General features: G+C 40.6%; 1 protein-coding gene across 2 annotated transcripts in view; it reads left to right on the top strand.

Moving 5' to 3' along the window:
• The window catches only part of LOC105282760, a 44,638-nt gene that overhangs the window by 902 nt on the left and 20,631 nt on the right, over nucleotides 1-23,105 (top strand). The window contains exons 2-3 of one of the 2 annotated variants that reach the window (XM_011344984.3): nucleotides 16,696-16,806; nucleotides 19,395-19,566. In XM_011344984.3, coding sequence (XP_011343286.1) covers nucleotides 16,696-16,806; nucleotides 19,395-19,566 — 283 coding nt within the window. Of the gene's footprint in view, nucleotides 1-16,695; nucleotides 16,807-19,394; nucleotides 19,567-23,105 lie in introns of those variants that run through there. The other variant, XM_020032799.2, reaches the window with a different exon arrangement.

Here is a 23,105-nt window from a genome sequence, read left to right as displayed (position 1 = left end):
AGTGGTCCACGGTATCAGACCGCGCTTAGTCCATAAGCTATGTTGTCGGTATAATGAAGACATTGCGCTATTGCGGCCGGCTCGTTGTGCAATATTTAACTTTTGACTCGATGCGCGCTCTCAATTTACAGCTTAGTTACACAGAAAGAGAGAGAAACAGACTTTTCGGTAACAATTCGGCAAATGATCGATATCGGGAATGAGACCGGATATCCATTAAACATTTGACGTCTTTCAATCGATCGGTATCGATCGAAAATCATCCAGCAGTCTCAATTGACAGATTGACCAATTGCGTCTTACGAAACTCATTGAAATGTTTAGTCGCGGCGATTAGCAAAATCGAGAGAACCGGAAGCGTCCCAAATTATCGGTACTGTTCAGAGAGCGTCGCCGCTCGAATCGCAGTAGTATAGCTGAAGCAAAATCCGCTAGCGCAGAAATGGTGCTCGGTCAACGCTTACTCGCGCGTTTTAAGGAAATAAGGTCGTCGATACGCCGATTTTCAACGTAACGCCGCGCACGTTCGCTGTGCCTGGAATATCGGCCACTGAAAATGATTGCACTACCACAATTGTGTACGCGCGCATTCGCATGTGTGCCGCTTATCTACCACATAATGAATAACAACGGTAACGTTTACACCGGAGGGATTTGACATGACAGTATTAGCCGGACACGTGTTTAATCGGATCTCATATGCATACGTAAACGTATCGTGTGGTCGGAGTGGAGCCATGTCGCGACATCATTCAGGTTGTTCCCTCTGAATGATCCAACACGAGTGTAAGACGCTACATAAATTGTGACATCTCTCACAGCTGGTTATATTTAATTCCGAGAGCACGATGAGGAATATTGATTAATGGCGATAGATCTTTGTCACGTTTCGCTAAAATACGTGTTCGCTCAGGATAATCATACATCATAAAGCCAAGAAGACAATAGATGCCAGACGTCATCGCTAATTATCAATCATAATTAGCTATTAATCACTAACATGGAATTCAATTATTTTCCTTGTACATACGTTTCTGGATGTCTCGCTACCGATAATATTGGATTGGATGTTTTGAAAAAGCTGCTAATATCTCGTGCGAAATGACAGGATGCGTCACAGTAATCAGCCGCAGTAAAATTCCAGAAATGTACGCAATGTAGAAACAAGTTTCGGTACAAACCAATTTTTTATCTTAATTATAGTGTAGTGCTATTAAGTCCATCAGTCCAAAATATTTCAAAGTTGCTCGTCACTAAGTCGTTACATAATTGTTCTCATAAATCTCGGTGACATCAATGCTTGTTGAGAGTAGCACCACTCAGAGTCATATCAAATTAAATGTTATACAACGTGGAATTTTTGTGGAAGAATGTAAAAATAACATGCGATTTCTCTCGAAATTGTCGAAATCCGATGAAAGTATTTGTGTAGGCTGATTGCCCAAAAATTCCAATAGATGAACGAACGGAGAAGGAATAGCAGCATTTCTTGATGAAATAGAAATCGTCCGACATTATTGCAGAAACTGCAAGTGTTCGCCACGTGAATAGTCATTTCCTATACATAATCGTGAAACGTGAAATCCAAACTTACCGCATCGTGTTTGCCGAAATAACAAATTAAAGAAGGAAAGAGGAATAAAAATTGTGTTGTTTTTAAAATAACGAGACATTACACCTTTCTGCTTATGCGCAACTTCCTGCTGTTTATCTGGATAATAACCGAAGAAACTATAAAACGGATGTGTTAATTGCGCTCTGGAGTCATTCACATGACATTAACTACCGCCACGATATGAATGACAGAGAAACGTGTATCGAGATCGCGAATTAGAATTTTCCATCTATTAATGTACTTTCCTCAGTCTTGGTTTAAGTGATACAGTTTATTACACGCTTCGATGTCGGTGCGGCACTGTGAATTCGCAGTATGCAAAAATGCATTTAATGGCACCTATTGCAGCGTCCTTGTCGAAGCTCAGTTGATGGCATTTCCACGACCTTTGCATCGGTGGACGCTTCTTGGTCTCGGTTTCTCCCCATGCGCGTCGGTGGAAACGGCATTAACGGCTTTCACGTAAGATCTCGCTTTCCTATGCGCGTTACGCCGCAACATGCAGCAGTTAAAGGAAAGACGACAGCACGCGGCCGGTCTATAAATACATCAGGACGTCCAGAAATAGAAAATCTTTCGTGATAGCGTGCAAACGAGAACGGATACTCTCCGATACTCTCGAGTCTTGCCTCTCGGCCGGGAATCGTGATTAGCTGTAATTTGCGGAGAAAGGAATGTCCGTCGCTCACATGTCTCCCCATGATTTTCGGAATCTCAGGTGATGTCACAAAAGCGCTGATTTTGATTGGTTTCCCCGATTGTCGCGTCAGATTAATTCGATTTGGAAGCCTGGAAGCCTCGATTCGACAGACGCCAGCCGTGATAAAAGATAATTCGTAACTATACTAATTATACACCGGAGCAACCAGCACAAACTTGTCTGCGACGTTTCATTGCTGTCGTTTTGCTCCTTTAGATGCAGCGAGCACGCAAAGTGCTCCCTTTTTCCGACCGAGTCTTCCGTGGTGACCTATACCAGCTTTCTTATCCGCCTACCGGTGCTGCTGGCAAAAGGAAGCAGCACGAATCGCCGATCTATAAATAGCCGAGAGAGCCGGAATGTACTATAAATACGTAGCCAGTATCCAGGAATAGAAAATTCTCTTACCTGCTTTTCCAGCACATTGATAACGATCGAGTGGCTGAATATATAATCTTGCATACGTAGGAAATAGATTTGTTTCACGTGGTTAATGACGCTATCACAGGAAGAATTTCTGCAGAGGGATGCTCGTGCAATAATGAAACGAAATCGAAGGTCAATTTTCTGAAACTTCTTTCAATATTTGGATATTGTCCAGGGCCAGCCGACAATGCTGGCCCTGGAAACAATGACCTCTTTTCTTGTTTATTGTTTGATATTTGCATTTGCATTTAAGTAGTACATTTTCACCTTATTTTATTATCAAATTTTAAGATATCTCCTATTGATATCGTGATTATTTTTGACCCGGTATGTTCAATGTTTTGTTTGAGATTTATTCGAAATTTTTGTATTACTCCAGAGCTTTTATTGCTTCTGTCAGTTGTGTTTCGGATTTGACATGAACTGATCACCTAGAACGCGCGAATCGTATGCGTTAGCGAAAAACGATGCAGCAGAAAAGTGGAACAGCGGCCTAATGCATTTTCGTGCCTCGCGGTTATCGCGAGGCATGACATTTGTTGCAACAAGCGACTGCGTGTACACACACGGGTGTTACACAGCTGGCCCCGATCACGCGCACGAGCGAAATACTCGCAGCGCATGAACGGAAGAATCATGGCAGCAAATCGCACGCGTGAAAGCAAGAACGGTTTCACGCGGCGCAAAGCTGGACGCGAGCTTGCTCAACGCGAATGCCCGCGTCGCCACCGCGAAACCCACCGGGTTCATCGAAAACGAACGGTACGGATCAAGATCGACGGTCGATCGAAGGCGAGACAACGATGTTGCCTTCAAACGCGGCCACGCGGACGATGCGCAAGGCCAGCTTGTGCGGGCAAAATTTCTGCAGATGTTTGCAGAATTACAAACAGTAAGTTGCGAAATGAAAAAAAACGCACGTAGTCGTGTCGCCGTGTCGATTTTTCACGACTCGCAATGCAAGACTCTGCGTGGATAGAGATCCTCTTGATACGCATTTTGAGATTTGGCATTGGCGGGAATGGTTTCCGCGTCTCGCAAAATACCTTCGTCGACACTGCAACCGGGGCGGAGAAACTCGTTCTCTCTTCCGTGTAATCTCGTCGAAAATTTCCATTGGTCCTTGATCGATCCGAGCGAATGTATGAGTTAAATGGCATGCCACAGGGACGCTTATCGTTCCTCGCCGCGCGAGAGACGACGAGAAGCGGGCGTTTCGTTCAACGACTGATTGATGCGCACTTCGGATTTACTCAATTTCTAATTAAAATGTAAAGCCACTCGCACACGTGACTTTCTGACTTTTTTCCCGCCGGCATTGAGGAGCGGCGGTATCCTCTCATTGGTACGTTAAATCTTGATCGACGTGTGCATTTCATTAATGACATTCTTAGTGAATATCAATTAATGCTCCGAGAATATACACGATTTTATTTATCTGTTCTCAGATTTTGACTTTCTCACACTTTTCAGTGATAATTAATATTAAGGTAAATTCAAGACTGACCAGATAAAATTAAAACAAAATATTATTATGGATAGTAACTATCGCGTGATCAAAATTTGGAGCAAGTATTTCGAATTTTTATTTGGAATGGTATTGATACTTCAATCTGGCGCATCAACTGCAGCGGAAGTGGGGCTCTCAAAGAAGAATCCCAGAGATCTGGCAAAGGGAGGGCAAACGAGGAGCATCACGCCGCGAAGCGTGACCAGCGTTAGTTATGCAAGCGTTTCGTTGCCTTATGTCCTTGTTGCCCGCATTGGTATTATCTTGCTGAGAGCGAGGAATCAATTACAATTCGTTGCCTTGATGATGGTATCTTTCCGAAACGTGAAGAGAAGAGAGAGAGAGACGCAGGCCCTTGGCAATCTTGGCCGACAGGTATGCGATTGTGGCTTTCGGAAACAGCCACGAAATTTTCATCCAATCGATCAGTCTACTCGCCGATGCAACCTAATCGTCATCTGCAGTAGATGCGCCTGTCACTCGCAAGAGATTTTCAATGGCTACCTCGTCATACGGATTTAAGCCTCCAATTCAAGCGTTATACAACACGCGGAATTGGATCGTAAATCAACCAACAATTACTTTTAGCGCTTCATAAATGTTCGTAATGAGAGAGTTCGCTCGTTATTTTCGCCGTGATTCGCAGATCCGGGATTTCTGGATACGCTCGGACGACTAGGAAAATCATCGAGTAACTACCCCGACGAGTTTCGATCACCATAAAGCCATTCCTTATGTTAACAGCTTCTAATCACAATTTCAAAGCCGTGTGGACCAAGGACGCTGAAATTACATTTGCCGGTCGTACATTCACACCATCAAATCGATCGATTGCTTCAGCCTTGCTGCTAACGATAACGCGTTGTCATAACAAACAGGAAATTATTCATGATGGATCAAGATGACAAGAAGCTTCCTTGTCGATTTATAATTACAAAAATATCCCGAGGTCAACTGCATCACTTTTGTCCAAAGTTTCGTTTAAGTCCTGCGTCAAAGAGAGAAAAGAGAGAAAAACATTTTTTTACGCATCTACATTTATTTTGGACATTTATAAATTCATATTCCTTCCATCGCTAGAGATCAATGTTCTATCATTAAATCAAATCATCGTGTACCTCTCATATGTGTTTGACGGCTGCGAAAAGCGGGACAGGTGTTTGGCGCAGCTCGAGCTGATAACGCAATGCGTGGAGGCACGCATAACAGCGTGCTCGCCAGTCACGCATAATTGTTGCACTTCTCACGCCGCGACTTAAGACTGCTAGTAACTGTGTCACTGTCAATCAGGTTCATCGGTATGTATAACGCTCACGAAACGCAGTTGTGGCTTTACTAAGGATACTTAATTATCCGTGACACAAGATCAAGGAAAACTTTTATTACCTTGTTATTTTATATTTGATTAATTGATTCATCATTTAGCTACTGATAGATGAGCTGTTTTCTTTATTAATGATACTGCAAAAATTTATTCAAGATGCTTCTGATATGTATATACTTGGTGACTGAGAATCTTTTCTTCACGGTCTTTTTTAACCGATAAAGATCATTACTTCACTTACACTTATGGCTCTGAGAGCATTTTGTCTACTTGCGTAGGATCGGATGGTCTTTGACCATGTCAAAGTCCAGGCTTAAATATCATCTTGAAATGACATGCAAAATAATAAGAGCCTCAGATAATAAATGCATATTTATATATTTGTATGCTAACGTCGAGTAAAACCTTCCATAATAGTTATCTTCAGTAATCAGAAAACAGATTCAAATAATCTTTTTTTTTTCAATGAAGCAGCAAGTTTCGATAATAACGATCTTTATAGCATCAGTTAACAGACATGTGCGAACGTATGCATATTTATATTAACTGTTAACAACGGCTAAGTGTATCTCACATATGCAATTACACGAATAAATGCAAATTTAAATATTATAATCTCACCAGTCTCGTCAATTTTTTACCGTTAACTACTATAGAATCATTACGTGGCATTGACTCATTAGTAATCCAAACAGCCGCTTCCCATGCCAGCTGCGGGCGAGGCCCGGCCTTGCTGCACGCTCGAATATAATTTTCAGCACCGAGACGGGTGCCTGCCTATCACGTAGCGTGATTAATTCGTTAGCGGTCGAGATTGATGTTAATCCTCCGTCAGTATTATGTAAACGCGGAGGAAGCTAAACTTATCCGCGCGCGTTCGTAGCACATTCAGGCGTTTCGCGCGTGTACTTCCGTGATCCGCACGAGTCTGTACGCCGAGACTTTCATGCGACTAATCGTCGGCAGCTTCCAACTGCGCCACGAAAATCATGTCTATTTTTTCCTCTGTTGGAATTCCACGCTAATGGCTGTCGTAATCCTCGTAATCGCGCGTATTGCACGCTCCAACTTGTGCACGGGGGATTACCCGCAGAGTAAAAAATCTAAGTGAGCACTTAAATAACGAACTGTAACGTTTTGTCTAAATATGTCCTTGTTATTCATTTGAAAGCTGTACAGAACATAAACTTAGTTACACAAGAAGTAAAGTACATAACAAGAAAGCGTGGCATCTCCGTGAGAATTTTAATATTTATAAAAGAAATATGTATTATATAATATGTATAATATTAATATGCTAACATGTAACATGACATCTAATGTAATAAGTGTTAAGATTACGCACAATATGTGTTTTATGAAGGAAGGGTGAAATATAAGCATTAGTTGCTTTGAGCGATATTGCCAAGCAATTTGGAGAACTCACGAGTCAACGCTATCAGCTGTGTGTATCATTCGTACCTATTAGCATGACAATTATTGAATGAGTCAATTGATACTATCCCTTCGTAACAGCATGGCGCGAGTCATCGCGCGTTCTTGAAAATGCGGAAGCAGTTAAATCATCGAAATCAACGGCTATTCTTCTAACATCCGTCTATCGCGCCAATTACTACGTCAGAGTCGGCGTTCTTAGTAAAATCGTAAGAATAATGCATGTATTATATCATAAAGATCTATCTTTTCCATGTTTCCCATACTTGGCTAATCGATATGTGAGTGTTATAATGATTTTAGGAAATTCTTCGTAACCGATTGTGTAGTTTGCGATTATATGATCCTATCCTTTGCGTCTAACTCTGCATCGAGAAAAATTAGAAACGTAATTCCGTGATAATTCAAATATGACTCATTATTTGCTTATTTGCATATTTATTCCACGAGCTTATATAAAATTTAGCAAAATGTAAACAACATGTTTTGTTCGTCTATGCTAATATTTCAAGATTAAATCTTGTTTATGGAAAAATTAACAATTAGGGCTAGAACTTTTTCATTTATTGTTTTAACGAATTTTAAATCATCGAGAACTCTAGGCAATATGCCAAATAACAATATAGATACCCCAGAACTCCTCGGAAAAAGAAAAAAATTTCCAGGGCTAGAATTGTTTCATTTCTGTATTTAAAGGATTTTCAATAGTCGAGAACTCTAGGCAATATAAAAAATAATGATATCATCAACTCAGAACTCCTCGGAAAAAGAAAAAATTTCTAAGGACTAGAACTTTTTCATTTCTAAATCTAAAGGATTTTCAATCGTCGAGACCTCTTCGCAATATGCTGGTCTTTTGCTCAGAAATTATTGAAGGATTTAGAAAGGATTTAGTAATGTTTCATTTGAGCAAGATTATGCTGATCTTGAAGAACTCGAACATGGATGCTTGGCAGCAACGTCCGAGAAAAGAATCGGATCCAATTCACGTAGGTGTATTTTCACCTTACTTCTCCAACACCTGTTTCGACATCGCCCTCGTAGCAATGCTTATTGCGATTTGTGAGTTCTCGTTATATATATATCTCTCTCTCAAACATGTGCTTCAACACGCGTGGGCGAATGGCTTTCTTCCTGGTTCTCTTATCACAGTATCGAAAGATCCAAGTTGTTCCGTTCTGTGTCAGCATCATTTGAATATCGTGAAATTTGTAGGAACAGTATTAGAAGGGATACGAGATATCTTACAGCAACATTTTTTATTGATATCAATCCCAGATGAGAGCTTCAAATCAAACCGTTCGAGCACAAACAGCTCAAGAGGCTATTCACTCGCTTATTTGCTCGAGCAGCGGATCAATATTGACGAATCGTGTAACGTCAATTAGCGAATTTTTGTGGTACGCATAATGTATTGGGAATGTTACGTGCGAGAGGACAAAATACGGAAAAGGATCGTTGCTCTTCTCGCGCTCGCACGTGAATCTTCGCGGTCGGCCGCCGCGGAATTCAGCTCGATTACCACGCGAGAAGACGAGCATCCCATAAATAAGGCATCGATCTCGCGTAGTACAAGGATCGGTGCTCGGTGCCTACGGTACCATTATACATAACTCTGCTCCAAGAAATTTCTATCGTGCCGCTCCTCTCTCGGAACCTATGTTGCGTATTGTCTTGGTCGCGATACACGGAGGACGGGCGAAAAAGAACGTATCGTCGAGCCGCAAGCAGCACAAGTTATCGCATTCCTCCTCGGCAAACCATACACGGCCAGTTCTATTCATCCCAGGAGGATCGTCTTATTTTCTTTCGTTTCTTTTTCGTCGAAGGTTTATGCTTCTTGCGAAGGACGCGTTTGCAGGAACGCATCTTTAAGCAGTTACCTTTTGCTTTTGGTACAAGGTGGAAAGGGAAAAGAAGAGAAAAGTTGAAAGAAAAAGAGAAAGAGGAAGAACTCAGATTGTGTTATTATCGTTTTAACGAATTCAATTCATCCGGGAACAATGTTTCAATGTCAAATCGGCATTGAAGAGAATACGTAAGAGAATACGTAAGAAATATCAGAAATACGGCGCAAAACATCTTCGTGGGAATCGCAGCGTTTCGTTTCTAGCCGTCGGGCTTACCGCAGATGTTCTGGTAAACTAACTTGATACATTTTACAGCTCGATACAAAGAATGATCGTCGAAGCGTGCACGTTTTTAGTGTTCATCGCGGGAACTATGACGGCAAAGGTGGACTCGACAAGTCTTAACAATCATGCTATATATCTACGTATAACAGTTTTACGATCGCCGTGTAATCGCGTGAAGTAAGAAATTCCAGCACCGTTGTAGCGTCAAAATTGTCGTATCGTCGCCAACACGTCACGCCATTCAATAAAAAGCTACACTGCTCCTCGAGAAATAAAATGATAGTAAAATTCTATGTCTTTTCAAACTTTTTAAACTTTTATCGTAACAAACGCTGCAACAAATATCATTAGCCACTCTTTTATTTCGTCTGCAGCGTCGCATATTCATGTCGCGGAAGCTGCATCCGAATGCATCAGGGCTCAATGACCATGACCATAGGTAGCCACTGAGGAAGCGCGCACACCTTGGCAATGACTTGGCCAATCGCGAATTGTTACGTCAATTTCCGAATACGGTCGGATATGCGGCTAAATTGGCCGATAATAAATAAGCCGAGTTCGATGAACAAAAGTACGGGGTACGGGAACTGTACGCACTACACGTGCTGAAAATGGCACGAGGCTTGGGCTGAAGCCGTAAGGCGTAAGGCAGGCACATCGCATTAGTTATTCTGTTTACGGATGGCGATCCATTAACGCCTTTCTCGTCCAGTTAATTGCTTGCGAACACGAGCCTGTAGGACTCGTGAGACGTCAGTAAGATCAGAAGAATAGAAGGACATGGCGAGTGCTTTGAATCGAAGATAATATTCAGCGTGGAGAACGCTAGTTCCCAAGTTTTTCTAGAAGTCGGTTTGCGAATCTCAAAGAAGGCAAGTTCTGTTTTTCAGTTGATGCAAACTTGGTCTTTCTTGTTGCATTTACCATGACAAATTTATCAGTCGCTTTTTGTCTATTGAGAAAAATAGTTCTAGTTTTCAGTCAATGAATACTTGCTTTTTTCTCTTTATTATAAAGAAAAAGACAGAGACAATAATTGATATCTTTGAATCAGTAATAAAATAAAATTTATTATTATTATATAGATGCTTCGAAAAAATATATTAAATTTAGCGCATAATTCAGTATATAGTGATATAAATACAAAACGTTCAGTGATAATCAAGCGTATTTATAGCATCGCGCATTATAACAAGGACGCTCGTTGTGTAGATGTTTTAATTATCATTGCTCGTTGTTATAAGATCTCAATGCCAAGAATGTTACATACGTTAACTATGAAACTGATATCTTCATTTACAGGTATCTAATCTAAATTAGCGTACTTTTCACATACTATTACACATAATTTAATAAAAAACGAGATATAAGAACAAGAGTTTTTGATTATTATTTATGTAATAATTAGTAGCAAAATATATATAATTATATCAAGACAAATATGCATCAAGAAGCATTGGAATCGAAATAAAGATTTTAATCAGTACTTTACAATTTTCGATTATGGGTGCGATATTATCTTTCGACTTCTTCGTCTCGCAATACGTGACTTCGTGCATGCATTATGTCGCACGCGAGAGATTTTCGAAAGTGGTTTTTTGCAGTCGCTTTCACCTGATCTATCTCATTGTTCTCGTGTGTCAGCCCACCCAAAATCCTCTACCCGACTTCATCTCATCTTTCGCAGTATGTGACAATACATTTTTAGATGCGTGCATTCACGTGACAAGATTCTCGCTTCTGCTTTTTCGGCTTCAAGTAACAATTCGTGCATTTAACGTTCGTTCGGCATCGAAGGATTCTGTGCGACTGCATCGAGTGCAACCATAAGTTCAAACCGCGCGGAGAAATGGAGAAGGATAGGCATAGCAGGAATTGAAGAAACAAAATTGTGCAACGTGGCGTGGCATAGCGTGGTCGTCTGGTCGGCAAGAGCGATAAAAGGCCTTGGCGAGCCTTGACCGGTAGACTGTTACATACCGTTACTTTACGCCATCCACAGCAGCCTAGGCTCCTTATTTTCCTCTTGCCAGTACAGTACGACGTAAGGCCTCTTCATTCATTCCGGTCCCTCGATGAAGTCACCTATTTTTCATTTTTTTCTCGATAATGCGAAGACTATTCGTGAGAACGTCGTGGTTTACTCGTGGACGATTACCAATGATCGAAAAAGGAAAAAAAGAGTCTTCGTAAAGTTTCCTCAAAGATCACGGAGACAACGAGAATTCCGCAAAACCGCGATACGCTGATATGAATTATGATTGTGAGCTATATTGTGTAACAGTTTTCATTCATACAAATCGCGCTCTTTTACTGACACGTATGACTGGATATTATTAATGTAAGAGAATTTGATATTATACGGAGAGAAGAAATATGAAAAGAATTCCAGTAATTACAACGGTGTGAAGTTTCTCATTAATGTAATATTTATTAATATCATATAAGTGTTATATTTACGACATAATATATTCACTAATTTTTAAAAAGATAGATTACAAGTATCAAGTATTAAGTTTTGCCGTTTGTGATAAAAACACTCTTCATGTTTCTTCTCTCGTCTTAGTCTCGTACGTGCATCTCGGCGATATAAAATTCTGCTCATGTAAACATTGTATCATAATAGGAAATACCGACATTGCGGACATTGCGGAAAGTATCGGGGAACGTACGTTCAATAATTCTTCATTCATATTCATTCATTTACAATTACTATAATACTCACTGAAAAGTTACTTATCGCACGGGATGCCTTCGCGAGGCGAATCGCAGCGTGGAGATGCGTTCGAGCTTCGATACCTATGTAATATAGGCTGTATACGAACGTAGATTATTGTTGCCTAGTTTGCGAGGCAGCGCGGCAGTGTGACTCACGTTTCAGTAATATTTAACATTCCGTTGTGATACCAAAGCGGTTGTGGCGAACCAGTCACTTCCTACATAGCGCTTTGGACGGTCCGAGTCGCACCAAGCAAATCTACATCACGTGCGCGAGACAAATTAGATAAAACTTATCTATGCATTATAAGCTCTTACGTTTTGTCAGCGTTTTCATTTTCATCTCGCAACTGAAATTTTTAGAATTGTGCACGTTGGAACGGGAAATCTTTGAGAATATATTCTCCTACGTGACAGTTCTCCGCGACGTGTATTATCAGGATTCTGCATTATCTTCCTTAAACTTATTGACGTATTTAAGCACTTGATATTACTAATTTGACGCTTTGATAACAGAATAACGATAAAACATGTTTACACGAGACTGAAGAATAAAGTTTATTTTGTACAATTTTTAATTATTATATATTTTTCAGTAATTTACTTATAATATCACTATTTATATTTTGGTACATTGAGGACAATATTCTTACATCTATAATAACGTATAGTTTTAGAGGCACCTGAAAGACTCAACGGCCGTTCGAGAGATTAGAATGGACGTTTTTATGATGCTTTTGTGCATTTATATTGTCCGCGATCTTATCGCCTGTTATGCAATGTGCATAATGATTATAAGATGCATCTTTCAGCGCTGATCGATGCTTTTCAACGTCACTAAGAGAACGCTCGAAGCAATTCTGCACAGGAACCGCTCCCGTGATAGAGGTCAGACCTACCAAGACGAATCCGCGCATCTAATTTCGCGATCGCGAATTGCACGGAGAAAGGACTAAAAAGGGAATGCTTCCACGCGGGGTTAAATCCACGCTGCTACGGCATTATATGCTATAACGATCTTGCATAAACGGCCGACATCTGGCTAAGCTGCCATTGCCATCGCAAAACGCTCGTCCATTCACTCGGGGAGACCGTAAGAGAGTCCGCACATGTCATTGACGTTCACTCGCCCGCCAACCTTTACGACCTGCGTCAACGTCTTCCTCGACCTCACGTCGGGAACAGACACCGTCTGTACTCGATAAATAAAAAGTGCCGCGCCTCATCGGGATGCACTAATTTACTTATAAACACGATACTTTACGAGCGGCGAACCACATTGTCTGCCGCGTGGACAGATACTTGCCTCTTCTACAATACTCTTTTATGGCGTGCGAAAAAAACAAAGAGTCGCCTACGTATAGAATGGGAATGAGACTTGAATTAAAGAAACGTCTGAGTTATGAGAAAAGTGATGAGTTTACATTATCAACTTTTTTTCGATTGCCGAGGCTGAGAGATTTGCACAATTGATTATTTAATATTCAAAATAAAATTGTTCTTAAGTGAGTCATGAGACTTATTTTTCGTTAAGATTTCGGAGCATATTTTGCTTATATTAGAAATGATTATAACATATAAGCGCCGAAGAAACATTGACATTGATTGTCGCTTTAAATCCTCTGCACGTGTATGCAGAAAAATATTTAATCTGCAATTTCCACGATTTAATTTATCTCAATGTTGCGTCAATATGTTATTACATATAATAAGAAATCGTACAACTCAGCAAAATTCAAGTTCACTGTATTGCAATAAATATCTCGATGATTCTGTGTGCGACCGCAATTTTCGTCGCGGCGAATCTTTAAGGTCGCATTACACGCGCGAGTATTCCTCACCCTTGGAGAGAAATCGTAAATCGGCGAAGGCCGGAGAGCGAGCTTCGTGGATTGATTAACGATACGACAATGGTTACTGTCGATCGCAGCCACGCCGCCATGTAATGGCTTATGTTATCCAGGTACAATACGTACGCGTGTCGCGCGTGCACGAGTCACGTGGAGGGATTTCCAGGTGTGTCGATGCGTGCACTTCGCATACACGCGTCGTACGAAAAGCGCGGGACATTGCCTCCTACCATGACCTACTGACATACAAATAATGAAATAACCAAATGCCCTTACGACGTTATCGGATTCGTAATGGGTGTCTCGTCACGCGAAGCATTTTAGCATTTCAGCCATGAAGCTAAAAGTGATAACGCAGTTCGCGCAAGCGACTCCTCTTGCCGCTTTTACGCGCGTATCTCTCGAAAAAAAGACATTTTTGCATTCTGTACTTCGTATTGATCTTTTCACGACTGTGAAAGGATGTGAAAAGGGAGTCTTCAAACTGATTGCGTCTACTAATATAGTGCTTTAACAACGTATTTGAGGCAACGCATGTCCGTGAAAGATGGAAGAAAAACAGCGTTTATTCATGAATTGCGATTTATACATGTATAGAGGATAACTCAAATACATTCTATACATGTTTTCATTCCATAAGCGATTGCAAACGTTTATTGTTTGGTCTTTAATGAGAAAAACATTCGTTACCCGAGTAATGGTCCGCTCGTATTGTTCAGTTGTCAAGAAAACATCAATAATAACGAGTGGTTACCGTATGTCAAACGAACAACTTAATCAGTGGTTAAAAGCGCGCAACGTTGCAGTCTGCATATATGTGCGTCAATTTTATAGTTGTTTTTACAAAATCGCGATTCGCGATCGCGCAATCGCGCGATACTGATCATCGACGATGTATTGCGCGACAGAAAAATATAGCCACCAACTGGCGATTTTCCGTAATTATCGATTGCTTGATGAGCAGAAGAGTCACTATTGAAAGGAAATAATCTTGTTTACGCCATTTGCAGCATTGGAATACAAGCGAGATCACATCGGAAGAATCCCTTTGATCCGAGTCATTTTAGCGCGATTTATTATTTCGTTTTACGCACCGCCGCGACATTACTCTCTCGATATCATCGCTTTCGATTTTTCTTCTATCAGACGCAAGTAAATTTATTGTGCACAATAATCACTCAGTATCGTTACGGTCTTGTGAGCACGCGGAGTTAATCGCTTTGAATGTAGCGGATATCCGGCGCGGCTTTTCATATCTTTCTCCCTTTAGAGAGGCGCGATATCGATTGGTGCTTTTTTATATTTTACATTACAAGTCGGTATCCATATTTTCCAAATGACAGTTTAATATAATGAAATATGCCATATGATAAAAGATTGAATGAAAAATAGAAGATCTCACTTTGAATAAATAAATTATTTTTTTACGGAATATGTAATGCATCGATATATTACGTGGACGAGTATTTCTACGAAGCATTATTTCATAATAATGTTACATACTCGTGACACGAAATCTAATCGAGCATCAGGATGAATTATTGATAAATTCCAATATATGAATGCCATTCATCTTCGCGCAATAAAACAATACTTCATAATTCCATTACCAAACAATGGTTGAAGTATTCCACTTTGCAACCTCCATAAGTGGCTTTTCACTTTGGCCTCATTGGCATCGTAGAGCGTAGGAGTTTGTTTTGTACCGAAAGAGTTATTCTTTCTCTTGGTTTCTCTTCTAATTAAAATATACCTACGTATATATGATTTGTGCCCATTAAAGAGATTTCGATAAATGCAAAGCAGACGAGATCACTGAATTTTTATTATTTCGGATATTTCCCGTTACATCACTAACGTTCCTTGCACGACCGACCGATATTTGATTTCACCGTAAAATATCCCCGATAAATTCACGTTCAGGAACATTGCAAACTGCGTATCTTCGAAACTCGTAAAATCGATTTAGCCGTGACACACTTTTCGCTAATTCCCCGCGGCCGATTCCAAAGCGCGCTCGCCATTTACGATTTTATAGAATGATCTAGCTGTTACCAATTGTACCCCTGATACTCGATCGCATCGCTGCTCGTCGAAAGCGAAATTACAAGATAATTCGCCTTCTCTCTTTCCCCTTTCGGATGAAACCTGTTTCGCTTGCGTCTGTCACGCGCGCGTCGTGACACATCATCGTTTTATTAATATCTGTGATACTTCGAAATTAGCCGGTAAATCTTGAGAGTACTTCACGAGTGAGCAAACGAACGACTGTATGCATCGAATGGAGCGAAAAGGACGTTTAAAGTACCAGGATAGAATCATAATGATCTTAAAATTAAACAGACACCGGCATGCGCGATATTTCTGAAACGGATAAGTAAAAGTGAGGATGGTCAAAAATAGAAAAGAGTGGGCCTGCTGACTGATACTTCGAAGTTCATTCACACAACAAGGAAGTCCGGATAACGCTGGAGAACGCACGACGGGTTTCGCCCGCGTTTATGGTTCGAGAATGGCATATCTTTGCGTCACCTCCGCCACAGTGATTTATAGACGAAGATGTATCACGAATTTACTGCTAATAATTCATGTCTAGCTTAGAATGCGGAGCGCGCAGGTGAATACGTAATTTTCAGTTAACGTAACGGCTATTCTCTTTTCTTTCTTTTCTAAATGTCCAGAAATAATTTATTGTAATGCAAGAAGTGCACTAAAAGTATGCGTAATTGTGTAAGTAATTGTGTATTTATAAAATACAATACAAGTATATATTTTCAAATGCGTAATTATATTACAATTTTACTATGCATATAAACATGACTAATTCTTAAAACAGGATAAAGACCTTTAGATTCGATTTAGCAAGCAGCAGTAATACAAAAATTACAATATCCCATTGTGCAATTAAATATTAATTTAAATAATTCATATTTAATAACTCATAATTAAGCAATTAATTTAATAATTGATATTTCCTTTCCAGATGGCGTGGCTCTGTTTACAAGCTAATCTGGCGAGAGCTACTGGTGTACCTGTTCCTCTACTACTTCATCAATTTTTTGTATCGATATGTGCTCGATGAAAACCAGCGGGTGTGAGTACATGAATATCCGCAGAATTAACAATTCTCGTAAATCCCATTCGTTACGAGCAAGCAGAAGGCTGAAACCGCGAGCAGAAAGAGATGTGTTTTGTAATACAATCCTTATCTCGGTATCGAATGGTGCACGATCGTTGAAGTAAATTTCCTCGTAGTAGGTGACAATCACATTCTCGGCCACGATTTTAATTCTGCAGATACACGATCGCCACGAAGACTCGAGCGAGAGAGGTGCAACGAGTATAATATGGGTCGTTAAACTCAAGGCGACCCGCGGGGCAGGAAATATGTTCAGGAAAAAAGGAATTACGCGTGCGTACGTGTGCGTTTACCTTCTGATCGTACAAGGAGAACAAGCGCTTCGGTCCCGCGTTTATTCGTTGATTACTCGCAATTCTTTTGTTGCGTTCTTATCACGGATAACGCCGGATTTGACGATCGGCTGGCTATGGCGCGTGCGTATCTGCCATAGCTGCATTTTACGGATGCAGGAAATCCAGTGCGTTATCAACCTTGGCCCACCGGCGAAACTGAAGGTTCCGGCACTTCGATCATGGTCGCGTTTCATCGGCTAACGCTGAAGGATTTACAATATACCCCGTCTTTTTATTAGTATTCATTGTTGTATTTTTGTCATGCGGGACGCTCGGTAACCTTTCTCCCGTTTGCCTTCATGACACTCGTTCGATTTGCAATCGATCGGAGAACGGCTTTAGCGACAGGATATCCATCATATTCATACTCCGCAATCCTATAGGAAAAATATTGTTGAACTTTATTTAAATCTGATAAAAGCGTGTGTTATTGCTTCTTGAATTATAAGCACGCATTACTACAAATTTGTACTAATTTTATTAACGGTTTCATTACGTTGTTTGTGAAATTAATCGATAACATAAAACGCACTTTTATGTCTCCGCGACGAACTCATTAAACAATCACCGCGGATGACTGAACCCAAGGTCGACGATCACTGGATCCCTGCGGTGAATGCAAATGACTGTTTAACTGCAAATATAACCGCAGCATATGTCCAAGTGTACATGTACTCACAGAATTATGATAGCCGCGTGGAAGTGACAAATTATCACGATGCGATACATTCATATTTAAACTACCATAATCTGCTACATGCATGTGTTTAAATTACTATAGACGTAAGAATTTTGTTTTTAGAAAAAATTCTTGAAACTCTTTGTATATCAACACAACTAAATTCATTCCGCTTCGAAAAGATTCTTTTGGTGCGCCCTGTACAAGAGACTGCATCACGATACATCATGGAATGCATGGAGAGGCGTTCGTGCCCGGTATTAAAAAAGACATAAAAACGTAACCTGTTATTTATGCGGGGCTGAAAAAGAGGGATAAAGAACTAACCAGAAGAAGCGCAAGGATATAAAAAAGATTTCTCTTCTAAATCGCTTGATTCGCTCGTGCTAAATTTAGAACTGTAGGGACGGCTTAAGGTTTAGGACCCAGCGTGCTTAAAGGATGAAATGATGAGTGATCCAGCATTATTGAATAAAACGAAACAGCCCTGCACGCGCGCGCGTGCGCTGGTGGTGGTCTGCAAGATTGATCGTTCTTCGTTAAAATTCTTTTCGCGTTCAGATGTATCAAGTTATTTCTTCTTTTCTGGACAACCGTCAAATGCGCATCGCGTCCGTAAATGTATTATCGCAAAAGACATTTTTCAACAGCTTGTCTTTGGAAGTGTCTCGCAGCTTGGGGAAAGTTACCCGAATAAGTACATGTTGGTGGCAATATCAGTTCCTCGTGACCATGATATTGTACATTCAAGTAACGGTAAGTCAATATTACCTCAAGCCATTCAAGAGCGCGAACACGGTACCAGTTACCCGCGGAAATTCCGACGTAAACCTACTTACCGAAAGATCCTGTAATCACGCGTTAATCCTTTGAAATTGACGCACCAAGTCGTAAAAACAAATGCAGCTACTTGCATGTGGCGATTACGTTTCTCTTTAAAGCAATCTGACATCGCGAAACGATACCGCGACAATGATGGCTGGATAAGGAATCAGGCTGAGTGCGCTTTCGGTAGAATAGATTTGCGCTTTCGCTTGTAACCACGAAGACAAAGTGGAAAAAAATTCATATTCGCTAATATTAATCAGCATGTAAGACCGGTAGACCGGTGTCGACAAGCGACGGTATCACCTCAACCTTGCTCCACATATGGGCGAGTTCGTATAGGAAATTGATACCTCTACGTATAACTTCAACGTTCGAATGCACGTCAATACCGACACAGCCTTTTACTATTTTTCGGCAAAATATTATTTCATTAATATTATTTAACTTGTTCCTTTACATCTTCCTTTCTCTTCTGTTTCATTCTCTTCTCATCTAATGTTAAGTTTATCAATTATGACATCACTAACTTGAGAATTGATATGATATGATCAAAATGTATGTAGACTAGAAATTTTGGCTAAACAAATTGTGAGACAAAGATTTATGTAATTGGTATAATTATACTGATGATTAATTCATGTGTACACTTTAATTAAAAAAATTTAATTTAAAAAAATAAAATTATTTTCTCTTTTCTGCAGAATATTCGAAAAGATTCGTTATTATTTCGGCAACTCCAGTGAATCCATACCCATGTCATTCGTTCTGGGATTCTACGTGAGTCTTGTCGTGAAGAGGTGGTGGGAGCAATACAAGCTTCTACCCTGGCCGGACAATCTGGCCCTCTTCATCAGTGCCGCCATTCCTGGAAATGTAAGTAGAACCTGCCCATCGAAAAGGGGTTCCCTTTGTTGGTTGACACCGTGATTAAAAATACAGTGGCAGCAGAGAGAGAACATTTTTCTCGGAAGGACAAACGTCACTAGGTTTCTATACGCCATTCGGTACGCGAAAATATTCCTTCGCTAAACTGAAGGCATCAGTCAAACTGTCCAGACGGATTTATTTAACAAAAACACTCTTCTGAACGAAATATTTGTTTTCTTAGAAAGAAAGACGTGATGATGTTAATAGATGCTGCCTTGTCTTGGGTAGTCGCTCGTGTTGCGCTTGTGTCTCATTACGCTAATGATGTGCCGTGACACGTTTCGGTGTCATTAACCCAAGGAGGTGCCAACACAATCGTGCCACGCCCAAAAGGGAAAAAATGTGCTGCGAGATGATCCTATAATTGAAAGCATTCAATGGTAGATTTATTTGTCCGTTCTCCCCGAAATCAACGAATTCGAGAGACCAAGTTTTATCCTGCCCCTTCAATACATTGCATTATTCAATAGAATCTTGGTTCAGATTTAGTTCCGTTTGTACAGCCAATCTAATTTGTAATGACTTACTTAATCAAATAAATTTACTTATTTTCAAGGTAAAAAAGAAATATTCTGAGTGTACTAAAAATAACTTTCGTTTACTATTCAGTCACCGTATTTAAGATATTCAACTTTGCTGAAAGCGTTCTTCAACTCTTTTTACATCTTCTTAAATTCTTCCTAAACGTCTTTCACGATCACGACGGTTCCATCGAGAGTGAGCGAGCTTCAATTTGGATAGCGGGGCGATTTCGACGCAAGCTTTCAGCTCTGGTCAATGACTCAGTGTCGAAGTGAAAGTGCAACGTATGGCAAAAAAAGAAGGACGAACCTACGCGCACATCGTGCACACCTCGCACATGTACACATGAACAAACATAAGCAAGTGCATTCTTCTTCCTTACTGCTCCATTACTTCACCGATAATCAGCCCCTAGGAAAATATATAATATGTAACATTCGTCGTGCTGAGCATCGAGTGCTAAACTTATGTTGCATGTCGATTTGTAGCCTGTAGATTACTACCGGTGTTACACTGTTAATAGAGCGAGAGTTGACCAATCACCGTTAAACGGTTTAATCGCTTCCTTATGCAACCGTGCTCTGCCACAAATCAGCACTAATTTCACGTATTGAGCCGCGCGGAGTGCGTGTCCAGAGTGCACCGATTTTCGAGAAAGTCCCAGGAAAAAGTGGCTTGATTACACACGATGTGTGTCCCGCCACGTGTACGGCTATTTTTGCGGAGGGAAATATCGTTATGGACATTCAAACGTAAAACTAGCCGGGATGTGCGTCGCGAGGTGCCGCGGAAGACGAGGAAGCACCGGATCATTTTCATTAGTTTTGTAGAGTCCTTTTTTGAAAGAACTTCAGGCGCGTATACTTGGCGCTTTTTTTGTATTTTTGCATTACACGCGTCGTGGAAGAAACGTAAGTACCTGTGCCACCGTATAAATTTCGCTGCATTCCGCTTGTCTGCCTTCCGACTGTCGTGCCATCATCTTCATACGAGAGGCCTTATCGCCTTTACGCACAGTAACGGGCTTCTTCTATCGATGATTCACGGATTATCTGCCGTCTCTCAATCCGCGACGTAATAACGATCTTGACTTCATCGATAAATTTGTGCAATTTGCAAATTGATTAGTGTACCTGATGCGCAAAACATCTGTTGCCTACTTATTTATCACGTTATTTTTTATGGAATACGCGTATCACGATTATCTACAGATGCAGATAAAGGCATTTTTTATATCTTATGTCACCAGCGTTGGTTTAATATAGAAAAACAATCTCCCGTTTCGTGATTCATCCACAAAAGTTTTTGTGACCAAAATTATGTAGCTAATGGAGCACTTGGAGTTACCGGATAATCGACCGATGCGTTTCTTCGTAAACTGTCGATTCAACGCGCAGCGCAAGTGCACGCAATTGCGTGCGTATGTATGCTACGGGGCGAATCTCTAGGAACGGCGCAAGTGCCGATGGAATTTTTGCACGTAGGTAGAGGACAAGGTCCTCAGTCACGATACGAGCCCACGGTTATACGTGCACTCGAGGATCGTGCAATCGCGTAATACAGAGCGCTCGATTTGTGAATGAATGCGGCACCGCAGCGGTCATCGTGGTGTAAGTTCTCGGGCTGCACCTGAAAACTAATTGGAATGCAGGTCTCAAGAGAGAAGACGCGATCGGTGTTTCGGCTCCCGCCTTTCCCCGCCAGGAGGGTCGTTTTCAGGTTGCCAGGGCATTTTTACACGTGCGATGCGAATCGCAGAATTCCAAGGAAGAAGACGCCGTGCGTCCTCCGTACATGCGAATAAAGGATCACCGAAAGGGCCATTTACGAGGTGTTGACGGTAGACTTCAATGGCGATCCGATCCAGAAGGGCTGGACACGCAGAAGGAGAAAGGGATCGTTTTGGCAGTTGAGCGTCGTTATCGTTTCGAAATACTCTTTTTACCAGGTGGTTTTGCTGTAATGAGTAACTCCTGGCGCAATATCTTATGAGAGCTCTATACGTGCTTGAAGAGTTTTATAGCTCATCATTGCCGTAAGCGAAGAATGTAAAGAACCTCTTCGTGGAGGTGAAGTCAATTAGCGTGTAATGTATAAGGCATCGACTTGGCACGCGTGGCAAATCCTGTTGTTAAGGAAAGAGAAAATCTCCTATCAAATTAACCCCCAGTAACTTTTTTGTAATTAATTAATTCATATATCTCGATGTTAATTAAGCCACAACGTGATAGTGCTTCAATACAATATGTAAGATAAGTGTAGCGGTATATTTATAATATTTCGAACGCTATCAGGTCAGAGTGGGGGTGATACAGAACAGCATCATGGAATAATGATATCTTGATCAATTGGACTTTCTGTACTTTCTATCGTATCGCGATTGATCTTGTGATATTACTAAATTGCTTGCAAATAGTTTTAAATTGGTTCGTGTAACATCGGGTTGTACATGTGCTATAAGGTACCCCCGAAGAGATTTGAGTCGATGGACAACTTTCTTCCACTGTAGCATACATTATTTGAGGTGTGGGGTACGTGCTTCGATCTACAAAATGTTTTATCTTAACTCGCCGTGCTCCACATACGTAACGATCTGTTTCGAACTATACCAGCTGCGATGAAAGGCACTGCGATCGAGTTATCTAACTTCAATGCCGCGTGATGCATTTGACAGCTACAATAGTTAGATTGATTGAAAACGAGAAAGCTTATTCCTCACATTGAAACTGTTAGAAAACATCTGTCAAAGAATTGTCAATATATAATATCTTGACAAATATATGAATGTGTGATTATCGAATATAGTTTAATATGTTTATATATAATATATTTTAATATCTTTAATGTTATTACTAAATTACAAGATCTAAGAAAATGCAAAAATACCAAGCAGCAATATACAAATATTTTATATGAGTCGAAAGTTATAATATTATGATTGTTTGACTTTTTCAATTAGAAAT

This window comes from Ooceraea biroi, chromosome 1, assembly GCF_003672135.1.
Source record: "Ooceraea biroi isolate clonal line C1 chromosome 1, Obir_v5.4, whole genome shotgun sequence".
Lineage (NCBI taxonomy): Eukaryota > Metazoa > Arthropoda > Insecta > Hymenoptera > Formicidae > Ooceraea > Ooceraea biroi.
This window is presented reverse-complemented; position numbering and strand designations above follow the sequence as displayed.